Source organism: Manis pentadactyla, chromosome 5, assembly GCF_030020395.1.
Source record: "Manis pentadactyla isolate mManPen7 chromosome 5, mManPen7.hap1, whole genome shotgun sequence".
In the NCBI taxonomy this organism is placed as follows: Eukaryota; Metazoa; Chordata; class Mammalia; order Pholidota; family Manidae; genus Manis; species Manis pentadactyla.
Window position 1 is genome coordinate 159,085,268 of NC_080023.1, and position 24,084 is coordinate 159,109,351.

Genomic DNA, 24,084 nt, shown 5'->3' on the forward strand with positions numbered 1-24,084 from the left:
AACCAGATGAAAAACATTTTAGTAATGTATTTTATTTAACCTATGACAAAAGATATTGTCATTTCCACATATAACCAATATAAAAATTACTGAGATATTTTACGTTCTTTTTCCCAAAGTAAGTCTGAAAACTGGTGTAGATTTTACACGTATAGCACATCTCAGTTTAGACTAACCACATTTTGAATGCTCAGTAGCTGTGCGTGGTGGGTGACTACCTTATTGGACAGCATAGATCTAGGTGATGAGGGGTTCAAGGCTAATGCCATGAAAGAAGTGTTGCAAGGATTCCTCCTTTACAGGAAAGCTGCTGCATCTTGTAGGGGCTTAAAGAAGCTGCTCTCGCCCAGGTCACCCATGCTCTGGTATCCCTCTTCCCCATCTTGGCAGAGTGGAGCCAGGTATGTATCAGGTGTACCTGATGGAGTGTCCAGGTGAGCCTCCTGGAGGTAGGATGCCAAGTTCCTAGTGCTTCTCTAGCACAAGCCCCACCTGCTGGAGCTAACTGTAGAGTGCCCAGAGTTTGTTCAGTCAGTCACTTACTTGTTTATTGAGCAGTTACTAAGTGTCAACCTCTGCGCCAAGGAATGGGAACACACACCAGTGAACAGAGACAGTTGTTAGCACATAGTCTCCTCGTGATAAACAGATGAGAAAATCAGTAAGAAACTGTAAGAAATGCTACAGAGGAAAAATGAAAGGTGCCTGCGAAACAACACAGGAACACTTGACATCTTGGGGGTCAGAGGTGGGGTCCCTGAGGAAGTGGAATTAACTGGGAAAAGGAGTGCAAAGCATCCTGGAGGACACACGGATTGGCTGACAAGTGGCCAGTGTGGATGACAGGCAGCCCTGAGAGCAGGGTAGCAGCCTGGAGTGGGTATGCAAGCACAGGCTTCACAGTCACACAGACCTGGTCTAACCCAGCTGGCTGACTTGGGTTACAAGTTTCAGCCTCTCTGGGCTTCAGTTACCTCCTTTAGTGGAATGTGGTGAAAATTAAACAGTGATATATGAAAACTCTTGATATAGCAGATGCCTTGATTCAGTGTTAAATAATTGACCTCTATTATTTATTAAAGGTTTTTCTGCACCACATCAAGAAGACAGCTGCATTTCCTTGTGGGTTTGTTTCCTTGTCTTGGGGACTTCGGGGTTGAAGACTCCAAAGTAGAAGTTTTTAGCGCAGTAGAGACAGATCATTCCTTTTATTTTTACTTTATTTTTCCCTTTATTTTTACTAGAAGGTTTAAACAACAAAAATAACAGAAAACTTTTAAAAATAAACCTTTTATTTTGGAATAATTTTCAATTTACAGAAAGTCAAAAACCTAGTACAGAGAATTCCCATAAACCCTTTACCCAGCTTCCCCTAATAAGCACAGTACATTTGTCAAAATTAAGAAATAAATGTTGGTACACCACCACTATACTGGATTCCAGACTTTATGTGGACTTCACCAGTTTCCCCACTGATGTCCATTTTCTGTACCAGTATCCAATCCAGAATACCACATTACATGTAGTCCTCATGTCTCTTTAATCTCCTCCAATCGGAAACAGTTTCTCAGTCTTCCCTTGTTTTTCATGATCTTGACACTTTTTGAAGAATATTGCTAAGCTGTTTTGTAGAACATCTCTCAACATGGGTATTTTGGGTGTTTCCTCATGATGAGACAGGGGTTCTGGGTTTTGGGGAAGAATATACCAGAGCTGAAGTGCCCTTTGCATCACATATCAGGGGGTACATGATTCAACATGACTTAGTGATACTAACCTTGAATCACATGGTTAAGGTGGTGACTTCTAGACTTCTCCCCCATAAAGAAAGTTACTATTTTTCCCTTTTCAAAGACTCTAGTCTTTGGATATAGGCTTGATTTTAATAGATATTTTAGAAACATATTTAGGAGTCTTTGCCCAACAGTGAAAGAGCATATACTTTTTCTTAAGCACATTTGGAGCATTTACAACCATTGACCATATTGTACGCTACAAAGCAAATCTCAAATACCAATGCACCAATATCGTGTAGGCTACCATGTGTGACTACAACATCAAGTCACATAAAAATAAACTTTACAGAATCCTTAGACTTGAATGAATAGTAATACTATGTAGCAAAACTTGTGGAATGCAACCAAAACAATCCATAAAGAGAAGTTTATGATCTTGAATGCCTCATTGGTAATTTCTCACCAGTAAGGGAGCATGGGATTCATCACACAGGAGACTTACCTGCATTGACTGATGTTGATGGGGGTTCAGAGGCTTTCTTCTCAGTGTTCTGGTCTTTGGCACTCCTCCAGGACTTTAGCAGAACCCTAAGGGAATCAGAACCCCAGTAACCAACGTTGACTGCACTACTGCCTTCTGCACACCACCACTGGTGGGAAGCGTAGGAAAGGCACCTGTGAGCAGAGTAGTCCCATTCATACAAAATATGTCCATTTCTTGTTATCCATGGTTTAAGAGAGATGAGAGCACTATGTCATCATATCCATTGGAGGCAGCAAGTACATCAATGGGAAAAGTACATTGGCACTGCTCTTGGAAGTACTTGGAGGAAATAGGCATGGCCAACCCTGATGAAATAACTGCCAGCTAGGGAACGGACAGTGGAGTACCAGAGTGAAGGATGCCTGGTGCCCCTCTCCTCCATCCCTGGCTGCAGTAGGTCAGAATGGCAGTGTGGTCTGAACAGAGAGGTGTGAGACAACATGTGGGCCCACACCTGCAACTCAAGCCCAAACATCTGCAATGAACTGTTGGTGACTCAGTCTTAAACTCACTCTGGTTTCAGTGTGAGTGTGAGTCACCAAAATCAGTATACCAACACCATTTGGCAGCCCAATCTTGCACAAACTGATGAGAGAAATTCTACGTATCAGTTTGCAAGAGTGAGTTCTTTGCTAGGCTGTCTTCCTGGAATCAGAACTGTCCATGAAGCTGCAGAGTGATTCCAAATACATGTGTCCTTGGAACTCCTTAGGGCATCTGGTCAACCCCAGACATCAGTGAGAGAGAGATTGTGGTTAAGACAGTGCAGAAGGGCTCTTCAAAAAGGAGAAAAGGAGAATGAGATCATGCGGGATGGATTGGGTCTGGAGCTGGGTTGCCCTGCCTGGATGGCACTTAGGGTTCTGGCCAGTCCCAACTTCTGGAGTGAGACTTAGAGAAGTTCAGGGTAGAAATTTCTGGCTGATAGGACCCATATGGGGCCTGGTCTGGATTTGGGCACTGTGGATAAAATGAGAGTTCCTGTGGCCAGGATTCTCACCTGGCCCTGGTTGACTAGTTCACTGCACACCTGTGGGCAATACATGGCTGTTGATGCTATAAAAAGAGCTCCGCCCAGTGCTCTGCGCGCGACATGGTGGCAGGGCTGCCGGCGAGCAGAGCAGAGGCTGGAGTGGTGGCAGCACTGAGGACAGAGGCCCAGAGGATGGCTGTGCGGGATGACTGTGCAGAGAGGCCTGGAGGATGGCTGTGTAGGACAACTGTACAGACAGAGGGGCCCAGAGGCAGAGACCAGCTTGCTGCATACAGACTCACTCTGAGTGAACAGGATTTTAGTGACTGACCTGCCACCTGTAATAAAGTTGGGTATAACCCTTTCACCCCAAAGAGCGTTCTGCTGTCAATTTTCTTTGGTCACCCTGAATCCATAGTGAACTTGCCTGGGGCTGAAACCCATTGGCAAGACAGGCACTCTACCAAGATAGCAGTATTGGCCTTAGGGGCCCTTAGAAAGGTTTGAGGAATACCAGTGCAAAGCACAGTACTCCTTGAGGTACAAGATCTGGGGCAGGGACCTCTTACCTAGGTCTAATGATGGTACTACCAATAACCACTGCATGTTATTTACTAAGACTTAACAGTAGGTTCAATAATGAGCCAATTAACTTTCCATCCATTTTCCATCCAACAAATGTTCACTGAGCACCTGTACTGGACCAGTTAGTTCAGGAGAAATAGAAATGGGTCTTCCCAACCATTATTTACCCCGAGTTAGTTCTGTATAATTGAAAAGGAAGAAAAAATTGGCTACAGACAATATGCCTCTCATACAGCTGTTAACAACTTTTCTCAATTATGGCTCTTGAAAAGTGATTCAGTAACTGTGATTGCATACAATTTACCCCAAGACTTAGTGACTTAAAACAATGACAATATTTAGTTTGTTCATGAATCTGCTATTTGGGCTCAACAGGGTTAGTCTGTCTCTGCTTGGTGTCAGGTGAATCAGCTTGAAACCTGGGGACTGGGATCATCTGAAGGCTTCCTCACTCACATTATCTAGACATTTGATGTTGTCAGCTGAGACCTAGCTCAGGCTGTCAGCTGGCACACCTCCACACTGTCTCTTCATATGACCTGGCTTGCAACTTCCCCCCAACATGGGGGCTAGGTTCCAAGGGTGAGCATTGCAAAGGGAGTAAGTCAGGTGGAAGCTGTATCCTCCTTAGGACCGAGCCCCAGAAGTCACACAGCATTACTTCTGCCCCCTTGGCCAGAACAGTCACAGCCCCCAACCAGGCTCCAGGAGAAGGAACATGGATGCCATTCTTCAGTGGGAAGAGTGTTGGTTATATAGTACGAACTGTGGGATGAGCTACATATATATTGGTGTGGCCAACTTTGGTGTAAATAAAATAAAAAGGTCTGCCACAGAAGGTTAATACAGCTGCTCCATGTTTTCCTTTTTCAAGGGCTCTGCCTTTTAATACAGTAAATACATGATACAAAGTGGTATTTTGACATTACAGTCTCAGATGACACTCCCCAATTTATTCTGTTTCTACTTAGGAATTATGCTGTGGAACAAATCTGAATTGTTCAGTATTTGAAGAATCCATGTGGTTTTAGTCTATATACCATTTCATATGCTTCTTCCGTCTATTCTGTGTGCACAATTTTCCCATGGTTTCAAAGTGTTCTGATGTTTCGAGATTTTCCCCCTTCAAGGCATTTTTGGTTGCACTATAACTTTATTTTTATGTTGGTTTAAATGAAGCCCTCAAAATATTTTTTAAAAATTGGTAAAGAAAAATGTGCAGAAATACAATATCACTTGCATCTTGCCTCCACCAACCCCCATCCAACATTAAACATCTTCCCGGCCAGTAATGATCCTCATTTATACCTTATATTTTATGTAAAAGCCATATTCTTAAAATTATGTATTGCTTATGTGATTTTTATTTGCATTGTTCCATTGATATACTTTTATTAAAAACATTTAGATGTCTTGGGTTGGAATTGGACACTTTTTTCCCATTAAAATGAATAAATATATATATTATTTAATAGCTTTTCACTTATTGGCAGAATTTTCAGGAATGAATTAAAGTCACCAGGTGGGAGATAGATGTATTTCTCATCATCTCTTCAAGAGCTTTTAGATGACTTTTCAGTCCTGTTTGTCACTTTACCATTTTCATCACCAACTGCTCTTCCCATTTGTCACCCCCATTGTCAGCCCCTTACCTGGTATATTGCAGGTGTATATTATAGGTTTTCAATATTTATTATGTTAGGAATGAGTCTGTTTAAAAGTAACAGATAACCCAATAGATTGTGGTCTAAGTAAGATTTTTCACTACCTCATAAAACAGGAAGACAACCTAGAGTTTGTGCACCTGCTTGATTATATCCTAAAGAATCAGACTTCTTTTATCTTCATGTTCCACCTTTATTTAAGCACTGTCCTCCTCATGGTCTCAAGATGACTGCTGCACCTCTGGGTGTTGTGCCTTAGCTCCAAGCATGAAGTAAGGGAAATGTGAAAGGTCATGAACTTCCCTTCCCATTTTATTGTGGAAGGGAGGCTCTCCCTTCAGACATCTGCCTACGTTTTACTGGCCAGAGCTTTGTGTCATTGCTACTCCTAGCTGCAAGGAGAAAGAGAGGGAGCTGGGAACTGTATGCTTTGCTTTCCAGCCTCTGAAGTTTAGAAAGGAAAGGGTAGATGGTTGGAAGAGAAGTTGTGAGTCTCTTACAGTATTTGTCACACTGAGTTTAATGGGAATGTATTGCCTTGTTCCACAAAATGTTCTGGATTTAGCCTCATCCTTTTCTGGAACATTCCTATCCTTTATTTCTCTTCCATCCTCTAACTACTATCCTGGAGTTGGGGGAGTGGGACGAGGTAGTGAGAAAAAACACTTTTCTATTCTTTCTATTGAGGTGTCAGTTCTTAGTCACTCCTTCCTCGGAGGTCTCTTCTAAATGAAGGTGAGGAGGTAGTATTTTCTTTGCTCCCTTCTGCTCTTTTCAGACTACCATGCCTTCAGCACTACTCAATACTGATCCCTTCCTCTCTGAATATCAAAGACATCCTCAAGGCCACATCCTGTCTCTTCTCTCTCAGCCCAAGTTTCCTCATTTACACTCCAAAGGCACTTGAGCTGCACCTCTCTAATGGTATTTATTATTTTCTTCGTTGAAGCTGAAACCAAATTATTTGAAGTGGTATTGTTTACAAAATGTGTGGTGCATCGTAGGTGTTCAAACTGGTATCTCTTGCTTTTATTACTGTATCACTGCCTTTATCAGCATCAGCTCCTTAATGAGAGTCTCTGAATCTGATATCTCATTCATTTTTGTAACTTACACCTGATCTGCAATTGGGCAGTCATTGCTCGTAACTAATACTATGCCCAGGTAATAAGAGGGCAGTAGGGGCAACATTTCAAAGGAAGTGTGCTGTAATGGTGGGATGTGAGAAATTCCTAGACCTGGGTGGGAGCCAGAATCTTACAGAGAAGCCCCTTACTCCGTCTGCATCGAAACCAGGTAGAAACTGGGTTGATTCCTAGGGACGCAAGTGGAACGCCTCTTCCGCCGTAAAGCGATAGTGTAGACGCAACTTTCACTTCCCTCCTCCTCCCTCCTCTTGATCCGGAAAAGGAGGGAGGAGGAGGGAATGTGCCCCGCGCGGCGAGCTGGGATAGCTGCGCACGCGCAGCTTCCGGCTCCGTGTCTCGGGAATTATTTGATGCAGCCGTTTCAGACTTGCAGAAGTCGCTGATCAGGCGCGCTGCGCACGCGCAATGGCCCAGTCGGCTCGGGGAGCTATTTGACGCTGCCGTCCCTGGCAGTCGGAAGTTGCCTGAGCAGAGCCTAGCCGGCCGGCCCGACCTACCTTCGTCGTCCCTGGGCGCTCTCCGAGAGTCGCTGAGAAGTGGACGGACTGACCGCCTGAGGACAGCCGCAAGGCAGCTAAAGCGCCTACCCTATGGCACGAGTGGCGTGAGGCGGAAGGCCGAGTGCGGCCGGCGGCGGCGGCGGCGGCGCCCGCCCCAGCGATGCGGGCCCCGCCCGTCGCCTCAGGTAACCGGGTGGCCCTTCCCGTCGCGGCCGGACCCTCCCCTTTCCTTCCCTCCGGGCGATCCCGGAACGGCCCAACCTCGTTTCTCTGCCCCGTGCGCTCCCAGGGCCCTGCCTTCGGAAGCAAGTCTCTGCGTTTTCTTTGGGTCGGGGGGAGCTTGGCCCGGAGCGGCGGCTTCGGTCGGGTCTGTTCAAACCCGGTCTAGCCCTTGGGAGCTGCCCCTGCCGGGCGACGGACTTTTCTGGCAACCTGGGGGCGGGGGCGGGCCTGGAGCGGAGCTGGAGAACTCCGCCGAAGAATTTGGTCCGGCAGAAAGGTTGGTTGAATTGCTGCTGCCCTGTGGGGACTATGCTGCCTAATTGTACAGGGATACTCAGGTGAGGAAGAGGTAATGAGAATAAACAGCCAACCCTTGTTAAGTGCTCCCTATACTCCAGGCATTGTGCCAGGCTATTACGTTCACCACATCTAGCTTGACATCAACCCTGTAAGGTAGGATTGTTATCCCCATTTTACTGACAAGGCAACTGAGACCTGAATGGTTAGGTGACTTACTTGCTCAAGGTCACATAGCTGGTAATTTGAACCTAGGCAGACTGACTCAAGATGTAAGTTCTTAAAAATTAGGTCAGTGGCTCTCCAACTTTGCTGCACCTTAAAATCACCTTGAGCAGTTTTTAAAGATATCCTGATGCCCAGGTAGCACACCCAGAACAAGTAGATCACAATGTTTAGGGGTAGGGGTGTGGAAGCCAGACGTCAGTCTTTATTTTAAAGAGCCCTGTATGATTCCAGTGTGCAGCAAAGTTTGGGAACTGCTACAGTAGGTGATTCTGTATCTCAAAAGACATACCAGTGTTCAGTTTTAAGCGTGCAGGAGAATCGCCTGGGAGATTGTTAAAAATGCAAGTCGACCCACAAAGATCTTTTCGTTAGGCCCCCTGGCTATTACACCTTGTGAAAGTCTGTTGGGAGATGAGAGGTAACTTTCTCTGCAGGATTTTTGAGTCAGCTGGACCTCTTAAAGCATCTACATCTCATACAAAACTTGAGTTTAGAATTTCTGAATATATTAGTGTTCATGAATGTAATGACTCTAACCTTTGGGTCTTCTTTGCATTTGCTGTTCCTCTGCCTAGACTATCCACCATACTTTATCCCCACGCCAGCCAAGTGCACAACTTTTGCAGTCTCTTAATCACATGCACATATCCTTTTCTTCTGGTCTCGGCTGTATAACTCCCCAACAATCCCTTCAAGATGCCTCTGTGACTCCCAACCACCTTGGGTCATTCCTGTCTCTTCTTTAGCATCATCATAGTGGAGTTCACCAGTTGTTTTTCTGTGTTGTATTTTTTTCTCTTCTAATAGATTATGAGCAACTTGAACCACATTTTCTGCATCTCCATATTCCTCCCAGTGCTTTGAGAGACTCAAAAAGGTTTCAGTGAATGGATATTTGAGTCCCTGTTACATAGGCTTTAAGCTGTAAGCAGATCCTTCTCTATTTCCATTTTTGCAAAAGGTGTTTGGTAGTTCTGAGCCTGTAGAGTTTTGTTCTTTTTGCTTAGAAATATCCTAGTTAGGTTCAGTAATGTATTCATCCAGCAGTTGAACAAATGCATTGCATTCTTACCACTGGCAGAGCAATATTTGGGACTATGTATACTCAACATAGGTTGATTTTTTTTTTTTTGATGTCTGATTTTACCACAGTGAGATACAGTCAGTTCTGTAGTGGGAATATTTTTTATTGCCCTTAGGCCTTTGCATATGTGTCCCACCTTTCTGTCCAAAATAATGTTTAGTTGTTATCCAATAAATGTTATTGCCTTGTTGGTATGTGGTAAATACTAGTAGATGGAATTGCTATTGGTAAGAGTACATCCTGTTTACTAGGAGAGATGACATAAGAAGTACTTAATGAATATTAAGACCTCGATGTCAGAGGAATAGATAAACTTAGTGTGTGTATATATATATATATTGCAGAGTGCCTGAACTACTATTGCCCAACATATTTACAAGTTTTAAAGGCAGGCAGGCCAATAATCCAGGTAGTATTTGTTCTTGGCTGGGTTTAGAACCATGTAAGTCTTATAAAAACGTGTTGAGTATGTGTGTGAAGGTCATTATGAAGAGGTTTTTGAACAGTAAAGATTTTTTTATAGTAGTTAACATGGTGAAGTATGTGGACTGAATAAAAAATATATATTTCATATGTGACATTATTTACAGCATAAGGATTGTTATAGGAAGATTTTCTTGCTTTGGCTTTGCTGTTTTCCCAAATTTTAGGTTAAGGCTAACATAGAAACTGATGAGACAATTGATGTGAAATTCAGATACTCAAGAAACTTGTCGATCATATATGGACATAGTATCAGTTCTGGCCTCAGCACATGGAAGAAACTCAGTCTTTAAGCCTAAGGTTTAAGTCTGTGGTTGATCTCCATAGTAAAGGTGAAGAATTCCATGAGCTCAGTTAAAGACCAAAAGCGACTCTAATCATGATAGCCTGAGACCTAGAAATGGATTCCGTTTAATTTGAGATAACTGTCAGTGTTAGCAGGTGTGTTCCCTGACATGTGTAAAGATAGGATGCGTAACTTCCATGGGTGCAAGATGTTTGAAGTTTTAGAATTAAGGTACAAGTAGTGTAATTCCAAGATTTTACAGGTGAAGAAAGTTACTCACCCAAGACTACGTGGTTGGCTTCTAGCACATGTAAGCCTTTTAGAAAGCAGGCTTCCTTCCTCAAGACTCAGTATCCCCTTCTGCTCCCATTCCCCCATGTGAGAGGATATCTTTGTTGTGTGTGTGTGTGTGTTTTGGGGTTGGGGAAGTGACAGAGTAGAGTTTGCTAGGTTTGAGATACTCAATTAGATGTATTGTGAATGCTTGGTGTGTGACATGTACTTTGCTGTATAAGCTAGGGATACCAAGAGGACAGTGCCTTATCCTCAAGGAGTCTGTAGTCTAATCAGGGTTGTAATAATCATGAAAGTATAGTACCTAAGATCTGTCAAATGGAATTTTCCTCAGTGATGGAATTGTTCTATATCTGTGTTGTCCAATACAGTAACCACTAGCCACATGTGACTGTTGAGCACTTGAAATATAACTAGTATAATAAGGAACTGAGTCTCTAAATTTAAGTAGTTACATGTGGATATGGCTACTGTGCCAGACAGCAGATCTGAGGCATAAAAGATGAGAACAATGGGGGTGCTGGGGGGTGGGGCAGGAGGCAGGGTATTCATATGTATATTTTTTGATAGACTAGCAAAAACTACCTGTTCGCACTCTTAGAGGGGAACATAGGCACAACCTGTCTGTCTGTCTTGTAATTCAGGTGTTTGATTGGATCCCTAACAGCATCTGGTGCATAGGTGAATACATTCCTTTCTAGCCAAACTTGATTGATTGATATTTGCCTCGTAGAGTCAGTAGGACTACAACAGAAAAAAAAACTATATGGTCCTTTTACCTTTTTTCATCATAAAGTTGTGTAGATGACCTTGAACATACTATATACCTTAAAATCTACACAGTTCATTTATTTACTCAATGTTTTGGCACCCTGTGCCCTATTTTTCCTAATGAAAACAAGGCATGCCTGATAATGTGTACCTTGCATTGGTACATCTCAAAGTATGTTGACTTGTGTTGCTTTATTTGCTTTCTCCCAAGTCACTTTTGCTAGGTACTGCGAGTATTCTCCCTGTTTTACAGATGAGGAAACTATGACAAAGAAATGCCAAGTGACTTGTCCAAGGTCTTATGGTGAGGTATGGAGTCAGAACAAAAGGCAAGAGCAATGGACTTCGAGGCAAGAGGTGGAGTTTCTTGTCCTGGCTACTGTTACTTGATGGGACGCTGAGCAAGTCAAAGCTTTACTTTGTTTCCTCAAGTAGTGGCTAGTGACATTTGTCTTACTTAACTTTCTAGGCTTGTTATTGGAATAAAATGAAGGAACATGTGAAGACTCTTTGAAAGTGATCAATTATACAAAAGTACATTATCATCAAACAGGATCTCCAGTCGTCTTTCTGTTGTATGGTGTTGCCTTCATAATGCATCACATCAAGTATATTGAATACTATTGTACTGTGGTGTTGTCTGGGACTTCTCTTGTCCCTTGCTATGAGACCTCTTAGGTAGCCATTGTGTCTGCCCTCTTTACATCAGCGTACCTAGGATAATACCTGACACATAGTAGGTGTTTAATAAATGTTTGTTTAATGAAGTAACTGATGTCTGGGTTTACTTTATGAAGTTTTAAAAAATTGTAATGAGATTTGAAACTCCTTGGAAATAGGGAAAATATTCACTATTATATTCTCTGTGCTTGGTGTATAGAAGGAAGGTAATAAATATTGGTTGGATCAGTTAATGTAATTAATGTTAGGCTGTGGTCTTAGTGTGTCTACCACTGTATTGCTCATTTTGGTAATTTGTCAATTAGACCCAACCTTCATGTTACTCTGTGGTAGTACCTGCAAGCATAAGCTGTTACCCAACACACAGTCACCTGATAATAGAAACTTCCAGAGAGATTAACTAGAAAATGGGCACATGTAGAGTTGGGGAGAAATTAAGTGATCTGCAGGAGAGCACTGTCATCATCTTCCCATCCCTCCTATCATATTTACTTTTGGAGCATTCAAAGTGGAGACTTCTTGGCTAGCAGCTCCAGTTGGTAGCCAACAGAGCCTCTCTGGGGAGAAGACTCATAGGATCCTTAACATAGCAGTCGGAGCTCTTAATCATCTGACTTCATTTATGTCTTCATAGCTCACTGCGGTTTCCTAACCCTCCCTGCCTTGTCTCCATTCTTCCCAATGTCCCCCTCCTCAATATATTAGCCACACTAGAGTTTGCTGTTCTGTTGTCTCTTCAGCCTCTCTGGGACAGTGCCATCAAATTTCTTTAATAGCAATTTAGTTTCCTGTTGTATTATTTCTATGATAGGCTTTCATTCCCTGTCCCCAGTTTTTACTAAATTAATTAAAGATCTATTTGAAGCTGTACCATCGTTTACATAATACCTTTCTTTTCTGCTACTCTGGATTTTTAGCTTCTGGTGCTTTTGCTACTTAAAGCAAGAGTCCTTCCTCTTACATTTTTTTTCCCTTCTACCTGTCACTTCTTACCCTCACACTTAATCCACTTAAGTTTCTTATCTCTCTTAAAATTGTACCCTTCCTTCAATACCTAGTTCATATGTTCCATACATTGTAGTCTTCCTCGATCTTCCCCTATTATCCTTTCAAATAATACCCTTTTGTCCTCTGAACTTACACTTCCTGAAAGTAATGATCTTTCTGAGATCTCTGGATTTGCTGCTTTGGATAGCCTGAGCTACAATAGCAAGAGGAGGTTATTACGTCTGTGTGCTAAAGAGTAGGCTGGTCACTGACAAAACTGGGCCTGATAGAACTCACCCTGCTGAGTCTGTCACCCTACACTCCGTCTTCATCTTTTTTCCCCCCCCTAAAAGCAACAAAAATAAAACAAAATGAAGTTACAAGACTTCCACAGCTGGGTTGTTATAAGCCCAGTCTCTGGAGCTGAGGTGAGCTGGAGTGACTTCCAGGATAGTGGTAGCTCATCTGTAGTGCACATTTCCCTCAGCTTCCACAAGAATTGTGCTGATTCAGTTTCCAAAACTAGCATATGCCTTTGTCTTTGACTAGAAGCATAAACTGATCCACAGATGAGTTATTTGGCGCCCATTGTGTGTGTGTGTGTGTGTGAATTTGAATTAGGTGCCAACATTTTGAGTAGGAGACTTCATAAAAATGTCTGAATTTTCTGTGTCTCTTGAAAATTGGATTATCTGGCAACACTGGCTTTATATTCCGTTAAGGTAATAGCTAGGGCCGAGCAATGGCTATGCCCTTTAAAGAGAGCCTGTATTCTCTAGTTTGCCACAGCCCCTCCCCTCCCCTCTTCACTATGTATATTATGTGTTTGGTTCCTAGACTGGGGGTTTTCAACCTTCTCATATCTAGTATTTGCTATGACCACTTTGTTATCCTGAAGTTAGCAGATAATATGTAATCTACCAACACAGACATTTTTAAAAGTCCATGAAACTAATAAAAATTTACTACCCTTCCAGTAAAATTAGCACTTTAATAAAAATGCTTAGGCATAGCTATACTAGGGGACATAACAAAATAGTGTGATGCTTATGTCAACCTTAAGCTGAGAAGACAGTAATATGGCAGTTTTCTTTACATTGAGATTTTTTTTTCCAGTTCTATTGAGAAATAATTGATACACATCACTGTATAAGTTTAAGGTATCCAACATGATGGTTTGACATAACATGTATTATGAAATGATTACCACAGTAGCTTTACTTAACATTCATCATCTCATCTAGATACAATGAAAAGAAAAAATTATTTCTCCTTGTGATGAGAACTTGTAGGATGTACTGTCAACTTTCCTGATTATCACATAGCAGTGTTAACTATGGTCGTCATGTTGTACATTATATTCTATTACTTCATTTATCTTATAACTGCTAATTTCTACCTTTTGACCACCTTCCTCCAAGTCTTCCTTTCCCTACCCCACCTTTGGTATCCATAAATCTGATCTCTTTTTCTCTGTGTTTGGTGGGTTTGTTTGTTTTGTTTTTTTTTTGAAGATTCCACATAAGTGGGATGTTTGGCCTTCTGGCTGACTTATTTTACTTAGCATAATGCCTTCAGAGTCCATCCATGTTGTTGCAAATGGTAGGATCTCTTTTTTTTTTTTTTTTTTAATGGCTTAATAATACTCCATTGTGTGTGTGTGTATGTACTATAACTTCTTTATCCACTCATCAGCTGATGGTCACTTAAGTTGTTTCCATATCCTGGCTATTGTATTTAATGCTGCTATATAAACATGGGGGTGTGGGGGTGCAGATATCTTTTTTTTGGTTTCCTTTGGATGTTTTCCCAGAAATGGAATTGCTGGATCATGGTAGTTCTATTTTTAATTTTCTGAGGAACCACCATAGTATTCTCCATAGTGGTTGTACCAATTACATTCCCACCAACAGTGTACAAGGTTTCCCTTTTCTCCACATCCATGCCAGCATTTGTTCTTTGTTTTTGTTTTTTTAATGGTCATTCTAACAGGCATGAGTTGATATCTCATTATGGTTTTAATTTGCATTTCCCTAATGACCAGTGATATTGAGCATCTTTCCATATATCTGTTGGCCATTAGTATACCTTCTTTGGAAAAATGTCTATTCAGGTCCTTTGCTTCTTTTTTAATGGGATTGTTTGCTATTGAGTTGTATGAGTTCTTTATATATTTCAGATATTAACTCCTCATCAGATATATGGTTTGCAAATTACTTTTTTCTATTCTGTAGGTTGTCTTTTCACTTTGTTGATGGTTTCTTCCGCTGTGTAGGTTTTTAGTTTGATGTAGTCCCACTTGTTTGTTGTTTTGTTGCTTGTGCTTTAGGTGTTATTTCCAAAAAATTATTACCAAGACCCGTGTCAAAGAGCTTTTTTCTATGTTTTCTTTTAGGAATTTCATGTTTTCAGATCTTAATTTAAATTTTTAATACATTTCAAGTTAATTTTTGTGAGGTGTGTAGGATGGGGCCAGGTTTCATTATTTTACATATGACTATCTAATTTTCCCAGCACCATTTATTGAAAAGACTGTCTTTTCTTATATATTTGACATTTTGAAAGAAGGACTAAATACATACATATGTAGTTCTTGTGATTGTGTTCCTGAAGCATTGTGCGGTATTAGCAACTCGGATACCACAAGTGGCATGCCCTTTTGTGATGTGATTTTTCTGAAATGGTGAACAGTTATTGATATGGCAAGGTTCTAAACATAGAAAGGTTCAGTCTCTCCTCAGTTTACAAGATTAACTGTACTACCAGGAATTTCAGTGTACTTTAAAATAGCACAAAATATTTTGTATTTATATGTAAAATGGAGTTCAGTTTTTAGGCTTAGGCGGATGTTTGACAGTCGTGTGAAAAGTATCATAATTTTGTACTGCGCAAGACTACCTCCTGCACTGCAGGATGTCTAGATTTTCTGACGCTGCCCATCAACACCAATAGCACACCCCAATCATGTGCTAACCAAAAGTTCACTTACTATTTCCAAAATACCCCTGTAGGGGGCACTTCTTTTCTATGGAAAACCATTGTCCCAAATCCTTGAAGGTGTCCTATTGGCTTTATCTCCTAATCGGAATTGAGTTTTGATCACATTTTGCTAGTTCAATAGGTACAAAATGATACCTTAGTTGCTTAATTTGGGGTTTTTTATTTCATGTTTGTTTCCAGTGTTTATTTTCTCTTCATTGTTTTATTTAATTTGCCTATAATTATAACACATCTTTGTCTTAATGTGCTTTTGTCTGTGTATTTCATTAAATTTTAGCATGTTTTTTCTATTATGTACATTTCAATATTTTAGTTCAACTTTTTCATCGTCTCTTTCTATACCTTTCTGCTTTACATGTTTCTTGAAAGAATTTATTTCATTTTCTTGCATTTAATCATTTAAACAGTACATTTAAAGGATTAAAATTAAATTTCTTACATTTAACATTTTCTTAAAGTTTTTAAGAATTCAAGAGATATTAAACCTGTTTTGATTGGTCTTTCATAGCGTTTTTTAAAGAATGATACCCCTGTCTTGACAATTGAGAGGAATAGCAGCTGTTTCTTTAAAAAAAGAATGCAAGTTCCCAGGCAGCAACCCTGATCTACAGAATTGCAGTTTCAAGGGATAGAGCCTGGGACCCTAGATGGTTGTTATGTGTGCAATAGATTTTGAGATCTAGCTTGTCTTTTTTTTTTTTAAACCTTGAAACATTTTTTTTCCCCTCTAAAAATGTGTTAATCTGGAATGGATACTAAATAATAATTAAATATTCCTTAACTATTTGGAAGCCATCCAACTACTTTTTAAAAAAACTAATAATTGGTTTAAAATAAATGGACATTTTTCATTTTTTATTTGTATATGGCATGCAAAATTATGAACACATTTCAATGGAATAGAGTGAACACCCTCTGACATCTTTCTTTTTCCTATTGGTAAACCTTGACATTCTGAAACATTTACTAAGTATCTTTGTGTGCCAGGAACTACTAAAGATTCAGGAAGTGAGGTTTCCACTCAAGAAAGATTGTGGTGAAGATTCTTTTATACATACAGCTAACATATAAGCTAACGTGAAGCTCAATACATATAGGTTGTAACAGGCACTCAAAGCTGAGGAGGAGGGGTGATTTGAGGAGTCAAAATATTTATCAAAGAGAGGACATCTGTGCTGTGCCTTGAAGGATTAGTGCTTCATTAGGTGAATCAAGATGAGGAAAGGCAGTTCAGTCAGTGGGGGTAGCATGAGCAGTAATGTAGGGTGTGAGAACTTGTTGGTTTGAACGATCACCAGTTCTTTGTGGCCACAGCTTGGGGTATGGGGGAGTAGGAAAGTGGCAGAAGATAAGGCTGGGAAGATGGAATAAGCAATTTCTTTTTTTTTTCAATATGTTTAAAATTTTATTAAGGTATATAATTGTATGTACACATGAGAGAAAAGAGTATAGATATATACATATGAGAGAAAAGAGTGGAATACATTGTTTGAAGATTGTGATTTCCACTGCCTTCCCTTTTGTTTCTTGGGTTTTTTTTCCTTGGGATAAGCAATTTCAATTAGAATTCTAGCAAGGTTTTTTTTCTTCTTTCACTGGATAAAATAATCTTAAATTTTATATGAAAGAATGCATATATAATATAGTGGTCTGAGAATAGCCAAAAAACTTTGAAAAGAATAATAGAGGTGGAGGGGACTTTCAAGATAAGAAAATATTATATAAAGCCTCTGAATTTAAGTCATTATGGCATTGGCATAGGAATAGACAAATAGTTAAACACATTAATGAATAAATTCCTTTATTAATGAGAATTTAATATATGACAAAGTTGATATTTCAATTCAGTGGAAAAGAATGTACTTTTTATAGGTGCTGCTTACACATGACATCTAGAAGAAAATAAAATTGGACCTTTTTTACTATATAAGTAAATTCCATATGAACATAAAACAAGTGTGAACAGTTAATTATTTTGTGTGGCAATCTAGGAGACTACATACACAGTTTAAGGTTACGTTTTCAGACTTTTGGACCTAGATGTATAATGTATTTTACATTGTGACCCAGAACATGTGCCTATTTAAAAAGTGAAACAAATTTCATAGGACATTGCTTACCTTTTTTTTCCTATTTATTTATTTATTAAAGTTTCATTAATATACAATCTTATGTTGATTTCAAACATACATCATTGTGGTACAACAGTCCCTGTGATCAACTTATATTGTGATTGTGAATTATTGTGCCCTTTATCACCCCCCCAACCTCTTCACCTTGGAAACCCCTAGTCACTTCTCAGTGTCTATGAGTCTACTGCTATTTTGTTCCTTCTGTTTTGCTTTGTTTTTATATTCTACAAGTAAGGGAAATCATATGGTATTTGTCTTTCTCCACCTAGCTTATTTCAGTGAGCATAATACCCTTTAGGTCCATCCATGTTGTTGCAAATGGAAGGATTTCTTTTCTTTTTATGAATGAATAGTGTTCCATTGTGTTTATGTACCACGTCTTCTTTATCCATTCATCTATTGATGGACACTTAGGTTGCTTCCATATCTTGACTATTGCAAATAGTGTGACAATTAAACATAGGGGTACATATATCTTTTCAAATCAGGGATTTTGTTTTCTTTGGGTAAATTCCTAGGAGTGAAATTACTGGATCAAATGGTATTACTATTTTTAGTTTTTTGAGGAACCTCCATATTGCTTTCCACAGCAGTTGCACCAATTTACATTCCCACCAACAGTGTAGGAGGACTCCTATTTCTCTACATCCTCATCAACATTTGTTGTTTCTTGGCTTTTGGATAGTGGCCTTTCCAACTAGTGTGAGGTGATATCTCATTGTGGTTTTAATTTGCATTTTTCTGGTGATTAGTGATGTGGAGCATCTTTTCCTGTGCCTGTTGGTCATTTGTATTTCTTCTTTGTAGAAGTGTCTGTTCAGGTCCTCCTCCCATTTTTTAATCAGGTTATTTATTTTTTGGGTGTTGAGGTGTATGAGTTCTATGTATATTTTGGATGTTAACCCCTTGTCAGAGGAGTCATGTATGAATATATCCTCCTATGCTGTCGGATGCCTTCGGACATTGCTTACTTTTACTATGTGTGCTGCTTTTATTGTATATGCTATTTCATATAATTAAAAACATAAGTATTGCCCATTACATGTATTCTATGACCCACAGTTTGAAAAATGCTGATAGAAGGGGATGGAGGGAGAAACCACCTAAGCAGACTAAAAACTAGAAGCTATAAAATAAAGGTAAATACTTGGCTAGAACAATGAAATTTCACTCCATACCTTCCAAATTAGCAAAGAAAGAAAGAGAAAGGAAGCAAGCTCATTCCTGGCAGGAGATGGGGAATGAGAGGAGGGAAGGGCTCTCATCCATTCCTAATGTAAACGTGAGTTATTATAGCTTTTTTGGGAAGCAGTATGGCAAGACATTAATTATTAACATTAGAAATATATGTACCCTTCAGTCCAAAAGTTTCACTCCTTGGGGACTTGTTCTGTAGAAATTAAAAGGCCGCTGCTTAAGAGTATATGAACAAGCATGGTTTTTTGTGTTATTTCCTGGTGACAAAAAAATGGGAAATGAAATAAATGCATAACATGAGACTAGTTGAATAACCACAATGTGGTTATTATATTACAACCATGCCGTGGAATATTTTACAGCCATTAAAAAGAATCTGTTATTAGTTAGAAGGATATTCATGAGGTAATACTGAATGAGAAAAAGCAATATATAGAAAAGTATACTCTCTTTTTATGCAAGTATGTAAATTATTTTAAATAGTGTGGAACAAATATGAGAGGAAATGTTAGGTTGTTGATATGGGTTATCTTGTCTAAGGAGATGGAATGAAGCCAAACAAAAAGTGAAAAAGATAAGAAAGCACACTAGAACAAAAAACCCCTAAAGTATGATATCTTAGGCAGTTATGTAATATATATAGTGTATGTATGTGTGTATATATATATGCACTATATGTATATATGTGTGTTAATAAAAGAAAGTGAGAAAAAAATGTGTGGGGTAGGAATAAGATGTCATCTCATGGAGGTGGCTCCCTATCAGAGCTTCCCCTTTTCCCCTTCTGTTTTTTAGAGTGCTTATTTTGCAGGGGTAGGGGGGCACCAAGGTATCCTTGGGGAAATTCCTTATAAATCCTGAAGAAACAGAGGCAGTTTAAATAGCCGCATCCACCCTTCCTTCAAATTGTAAGTTCCTTGTTAGATTCTGGTCCATCCCTCTTGCCTTCCCATTTTCAGGGCCTCTTGATCCAGAGGAGGAGGACATTAGACCTCATAGGGGCACTGAAAGGTACCTGGGCCCAGAGTCCATTAGATTCTAAAAGAAGCTGAGAAGATTGGGTAGGATTGAGGGGGTGTGCAGAAGTGGGAAGGAAGGTGGTAGGTTCCCCTGCATGGGAAAGAGAGAAAGGTAGTTTGGGACCAGTCTGTGAATGACTTTGACTTTCATGCTGAGGAGATTGATCTTCATTCTGTAGGCCCACTAGGATTATCAAATGCTAAAACCCTCTTGAAAGATGCTGATGTTTGTTGAGCTGAAATAGGTTTTCTAATATAAAGTTAAACAATGCTAGTCTTTTCCCAGTTTGAAGAAAAATTAGCTTAAGGGATAGAACTTTTTTAAGATTAAGTACATCTATGTATTTTGCTTAAACTCTGCTGGCTGGGCAAACATTTCACAAGTAGAAAACAAGTAAAAAAGTAAAAAACCACCCTCAGTTCTCTTTATGAGTATGGCATTTATGATTGTCATACTTACATTGCATTCATACATACGTTTTCTGTGGCTACAATTTCTTGTTTGGTAGACTTAGATAGCATTTCATGAAGAATATACAACATTGGGAGAAGCAGTACATACCATGGAGAATGTATAGGAAAGAGGGAGGCAGTACATGCCATGGTGAAAAACATTGTCCCTGGAGCCCCAAAGATGTGGGTTCAAACCTAGCTGTACCACATTATAGCTCTGAAGCCTCAGGTAAGAAGCAAACCTTTCTATGCCTCAGTTTTTTCATCTGTGAAATAGAGATAATGTTACTTAATATTAATAGAATTTTGATGCTTGCATGAGTAGCATGTAGTAAATTGTCAGTAGGTGGCAGCTGTTAATACTTTATCTGGTAAACATGGTGACTTCCAGGTTTTCTGTTACTGGGAGTTTGTATGCCACTGCTGAGGGAATGAAGTATTCTCAGAGAATTTTATGTCTGATTTGAGGACACTGGTGGGAAATTGCAGGGGTATGTTTCTAGCATGTAATAGGTGCTCAGAAATTGTTGATTGAAAAATCTAGATCTTAGAGTAAATTCTTTCCTTTGTCTTCCTTTCTTACTTAGAGTACTCCATTCTTTCTTTTTCTGTCCTGGAGCATAGAATGGGAAAGATTCTCTTATGCTGTGAGTGTGTCAAATCTGATCATTTTGTCATTTTAACACTGCACAATGGCCGTCTATTCCAGCTCCACTGCAGGCTTCTGAGGGCTCTTTTTGGGGAGTTGCTCAGATAGCTGCTTCCCCGAGTCTGCCTTCCTACCTGATGTCACCATGAAGCTATTTTTGGACATTCTCAAAACATTTAGATGTGTTTTTTTTCTCAGTCTTGTTGACAGCATGTTTGCAAGTCCTTTATCTTGCCATATAGGGTAAATATGTGTATATGTGTTTTACTCATTTTTATTAATTTGCAACAGTGTAATTTGACAGTAATTTCTCTTTTATCTTTTCAGGTGCCATTTGGATAGTCCTTTAGTGGCACGATGTACTCTGAGTGGAGGTCACTGCATTTGGTGATTCAGAATGATCAGGGCCACACCAGTGTGCTGCATAGCTATCCAGAGAGTGTTGGGCGAGAGGTGGCAAATGCAGTGGTCCATCCTCTTGGGCTGGCTTTAGGTACCCCTTCAGTGACTGGTAGTGAGAGTTTATTAAAAACTGACAAAGAAGTAAGTATTTCTTTTTATTCTACTATATGAAAAATACAATTTTGTTACTGAAGAATTTACTTAATTATGTCTTTTTGATGGATTTCTGCCCAGTGTAGTGTGACTTCTCAATTTATGCCTTATTTGGGTTGAGGATTGGGGCCCGGAGTTTGTGGGAGGTTATAATTAAACAGTTGTACCATTATGCTGCTGGGACTTCCTACTAGCCAGACCTAATTCTTCATTTGAGCTGTGTGTCAAGACAGACTTGAGTGTCAGGCCTTTCCCTCTAAGCTCTAGGCTTAGTCTTCAGATTTCTACTCAGAGTATGTTTGGAAGGTGTTCCTTGCTATCTCTAGATGGCCTCTGACTAAAAGCCTATCTTGAGTTAAGTTTTCAGACTACACATACATGCTGAACTTGAAGTTCTCCTGTGTCTCCATCCCTGCCTACTTTTAGCTGACTTCCAGAGTTAAGAGTGCTGCAGAACAGAGAAGACAAGTAATGACTGTAGCATCTTACTACGCTGATGGACAGTGATTGCAATGGGGTGGGGGGGACTTGATAGTATGGGTGAATATTGAAACCACAATGTTGCTCATGTGAAACCTTTATAAGACTGTATATCATAAAGATAAAGTGTTCTTGGGGAGCTTGTTCCTGTTGTGGGACTCAGGGTACTGGGCTGGAGGTTGTCAATGGGGAATCACAAAGGGGCTCTGAGAATGAAGTGATACAGGGCCTTGCTATTGGGAGTTCTGACTAAAATACAGGATTAGAACTTTGTTCGCTATGCTTGAGGAAGTTCATACAACCTTCAGGCCTTAACCTATTTCTCAGGCCCCCTTTTTTCCCCTTACTTTTGATTTTTCATGAAGGAGAGATTAGACTTAGTCTAGATATGAAACTAAACTAGTCTAGGTGTAAGACTATAAACCTTATAGATTTAGAGGCAGTTTTTTTACTCTCTGTAGACCATGTGTTGCTGAAAGGTAAAGCCCCTTGGTTTGCGGAGCGTTTTTCTTTCTTCAGAGTACCCTGTCTGAGACATCACTGAGGACCAGTACTTGCCCTGGCACCTTCTCCTCTTGGTGTGTCTATAATTTCTTGCTGCCTTCTCCTTGGGAAGAGATGGCATGTGAGTAGATAGACATGTTCTGGTACAGCCCTTGTTTATTCTCCTTTCCCACTCTTAACACGATATGAGAGAGTAGTCCTTGAATCCAGTGTCTTCTAGAATTACGTAATTAAACTAGTGTGTGAAGATATCACCAAAGATACCTTCTTCTGTCTTTCATCTGATGATTAGGGACTTGTAACATTTTATAATCCTATCTCTTGCATGGCTAAATCCCTGCCACCCTCCAAAATTTGTCATAGCTTCACTGTGTTGTCATAGTCTTCTTTAACATTTATTGCTGTGGTGTATATATTAATATGATACTATGTTACATTATATCGTGTTGTTGCCATTACATATTTTCTATTCTTAGTTTTTGGAGTTGTTTTTGAGCTTAAAAATTTCAATACATGTATTTATCTTCTTAGATTCAGCTTTAGTTTTAAGCTGTAGAATTCTTTTTTGAATCCTAAATTTATATCAAGTTAGCTTTCCTTCTTAGCTTTGTGATATCTAGAAATGGGCAGCATATAATTTGTTTTCCCCTTTTTTTCCAAGTTAAAATTGTAGCAGAGCTTTTGTCATCACACTGGGCACCTTCCAAAATGATCTTGGTACATTAATCCACTGTTATTCTCTCATTGGGTGTTTCCACTTGTTATAAATCCAGCAAATCTGTCGTCCTCTGGGCTGTATGTCATCTTATTCACAAGGACATTCTGTATCTGACCAAATTTCTTGCTAAATGCCAGATCCCCTTTGCTAGAGAAGGCTGTTAAAGGTATGGTAAAGATAGCTTCAGATTTCTAGTGGGAAGTCTAGGGTTCCAGTTTTCAGCTCCACTATCCATTTCCAAACCAGTGAGTTGGGCCAAATTGCCTAACTTGCTAAGCTTCAGTTTTCTTACTATAAAGTGAGGATAGTTTACCCTCTCATAGAGTGTTATTTTGATGGTTAGGTAATACTTGTGAAAGTGCTTTGTAAAAATGCCAGGATTATAGAATTGTCAGCTGCCTTTATAGTTACCTTACTAGTAAAGAATGAAGCTCATCTGGCATGACTTGTTCTTTTTTTTTGATTGAAGTATAATTAACATATAATATCCTGTTAGTTTCAGGTGTAAGTCATAGTGATTTGATTTTTTATACATTACAAATAGATCCCTATGATGTCTAGTCACCGTCTATCACCATACAAAGTTATTACAGTATTATTGACTATATTCTCTATGCTGCTCATTATCTTCATGACTTATTATTTTATAACTTGGAGTATGTACTTCTTAATTCCCTTCACCTATTTCACTGCCCACTCCTCAACACCTACCCCCCTGGTAACCAGTAGTTTGTTTCCTGTATCTATGAATCTGTTTCTGTTTTGTTTTGTTTATGTTTGTTTTTATAGATTCCAAATATAAGTGAAATCATATGGTATTTGTATTTCTCCAATTTATTTTACTTAGCCTAATACCCTTTGGTCCATCCATGTTGTCACAAATGGCAAGGTTTT

The 24,084-nt window shown here is 39.7% G+C and overlaps 1 protein-coding gene across 6 annotated transcripts in view; it reads left to right on the plus strand.

The window, feature by feature from the left end:
• Window positions 1-7,073: 7,073 nt before the first annotated feature.
• The window catches only part of RALGAPB (Ral GTPase activating protein non-catalytic subunit beta), a 108,885-nt gene continuing 91,874 nt past the window's right edge, over window positions 7,074-24,084 (plus strand). For 4 of the 6 annotated variants that reach the window (XM_036902295.2, XM_036902297.2, XM_036902298.2 and 1 more), the window contains exons 1-2: window positions 7,074-7,335; window positions 21,261-21,476. In XM_036902295.2, the coding sequence (XP_036758190.2) occupies window positions 21,291-21,476 (186 nt within the window). In that variant the 5' untranslated portion in view covers window positions 7,074-7,335; window positions 21,261-21,290. The other 2 variants (XM_057502988.1, XM_036902300.2) reach the window with 2 other exon arrangements.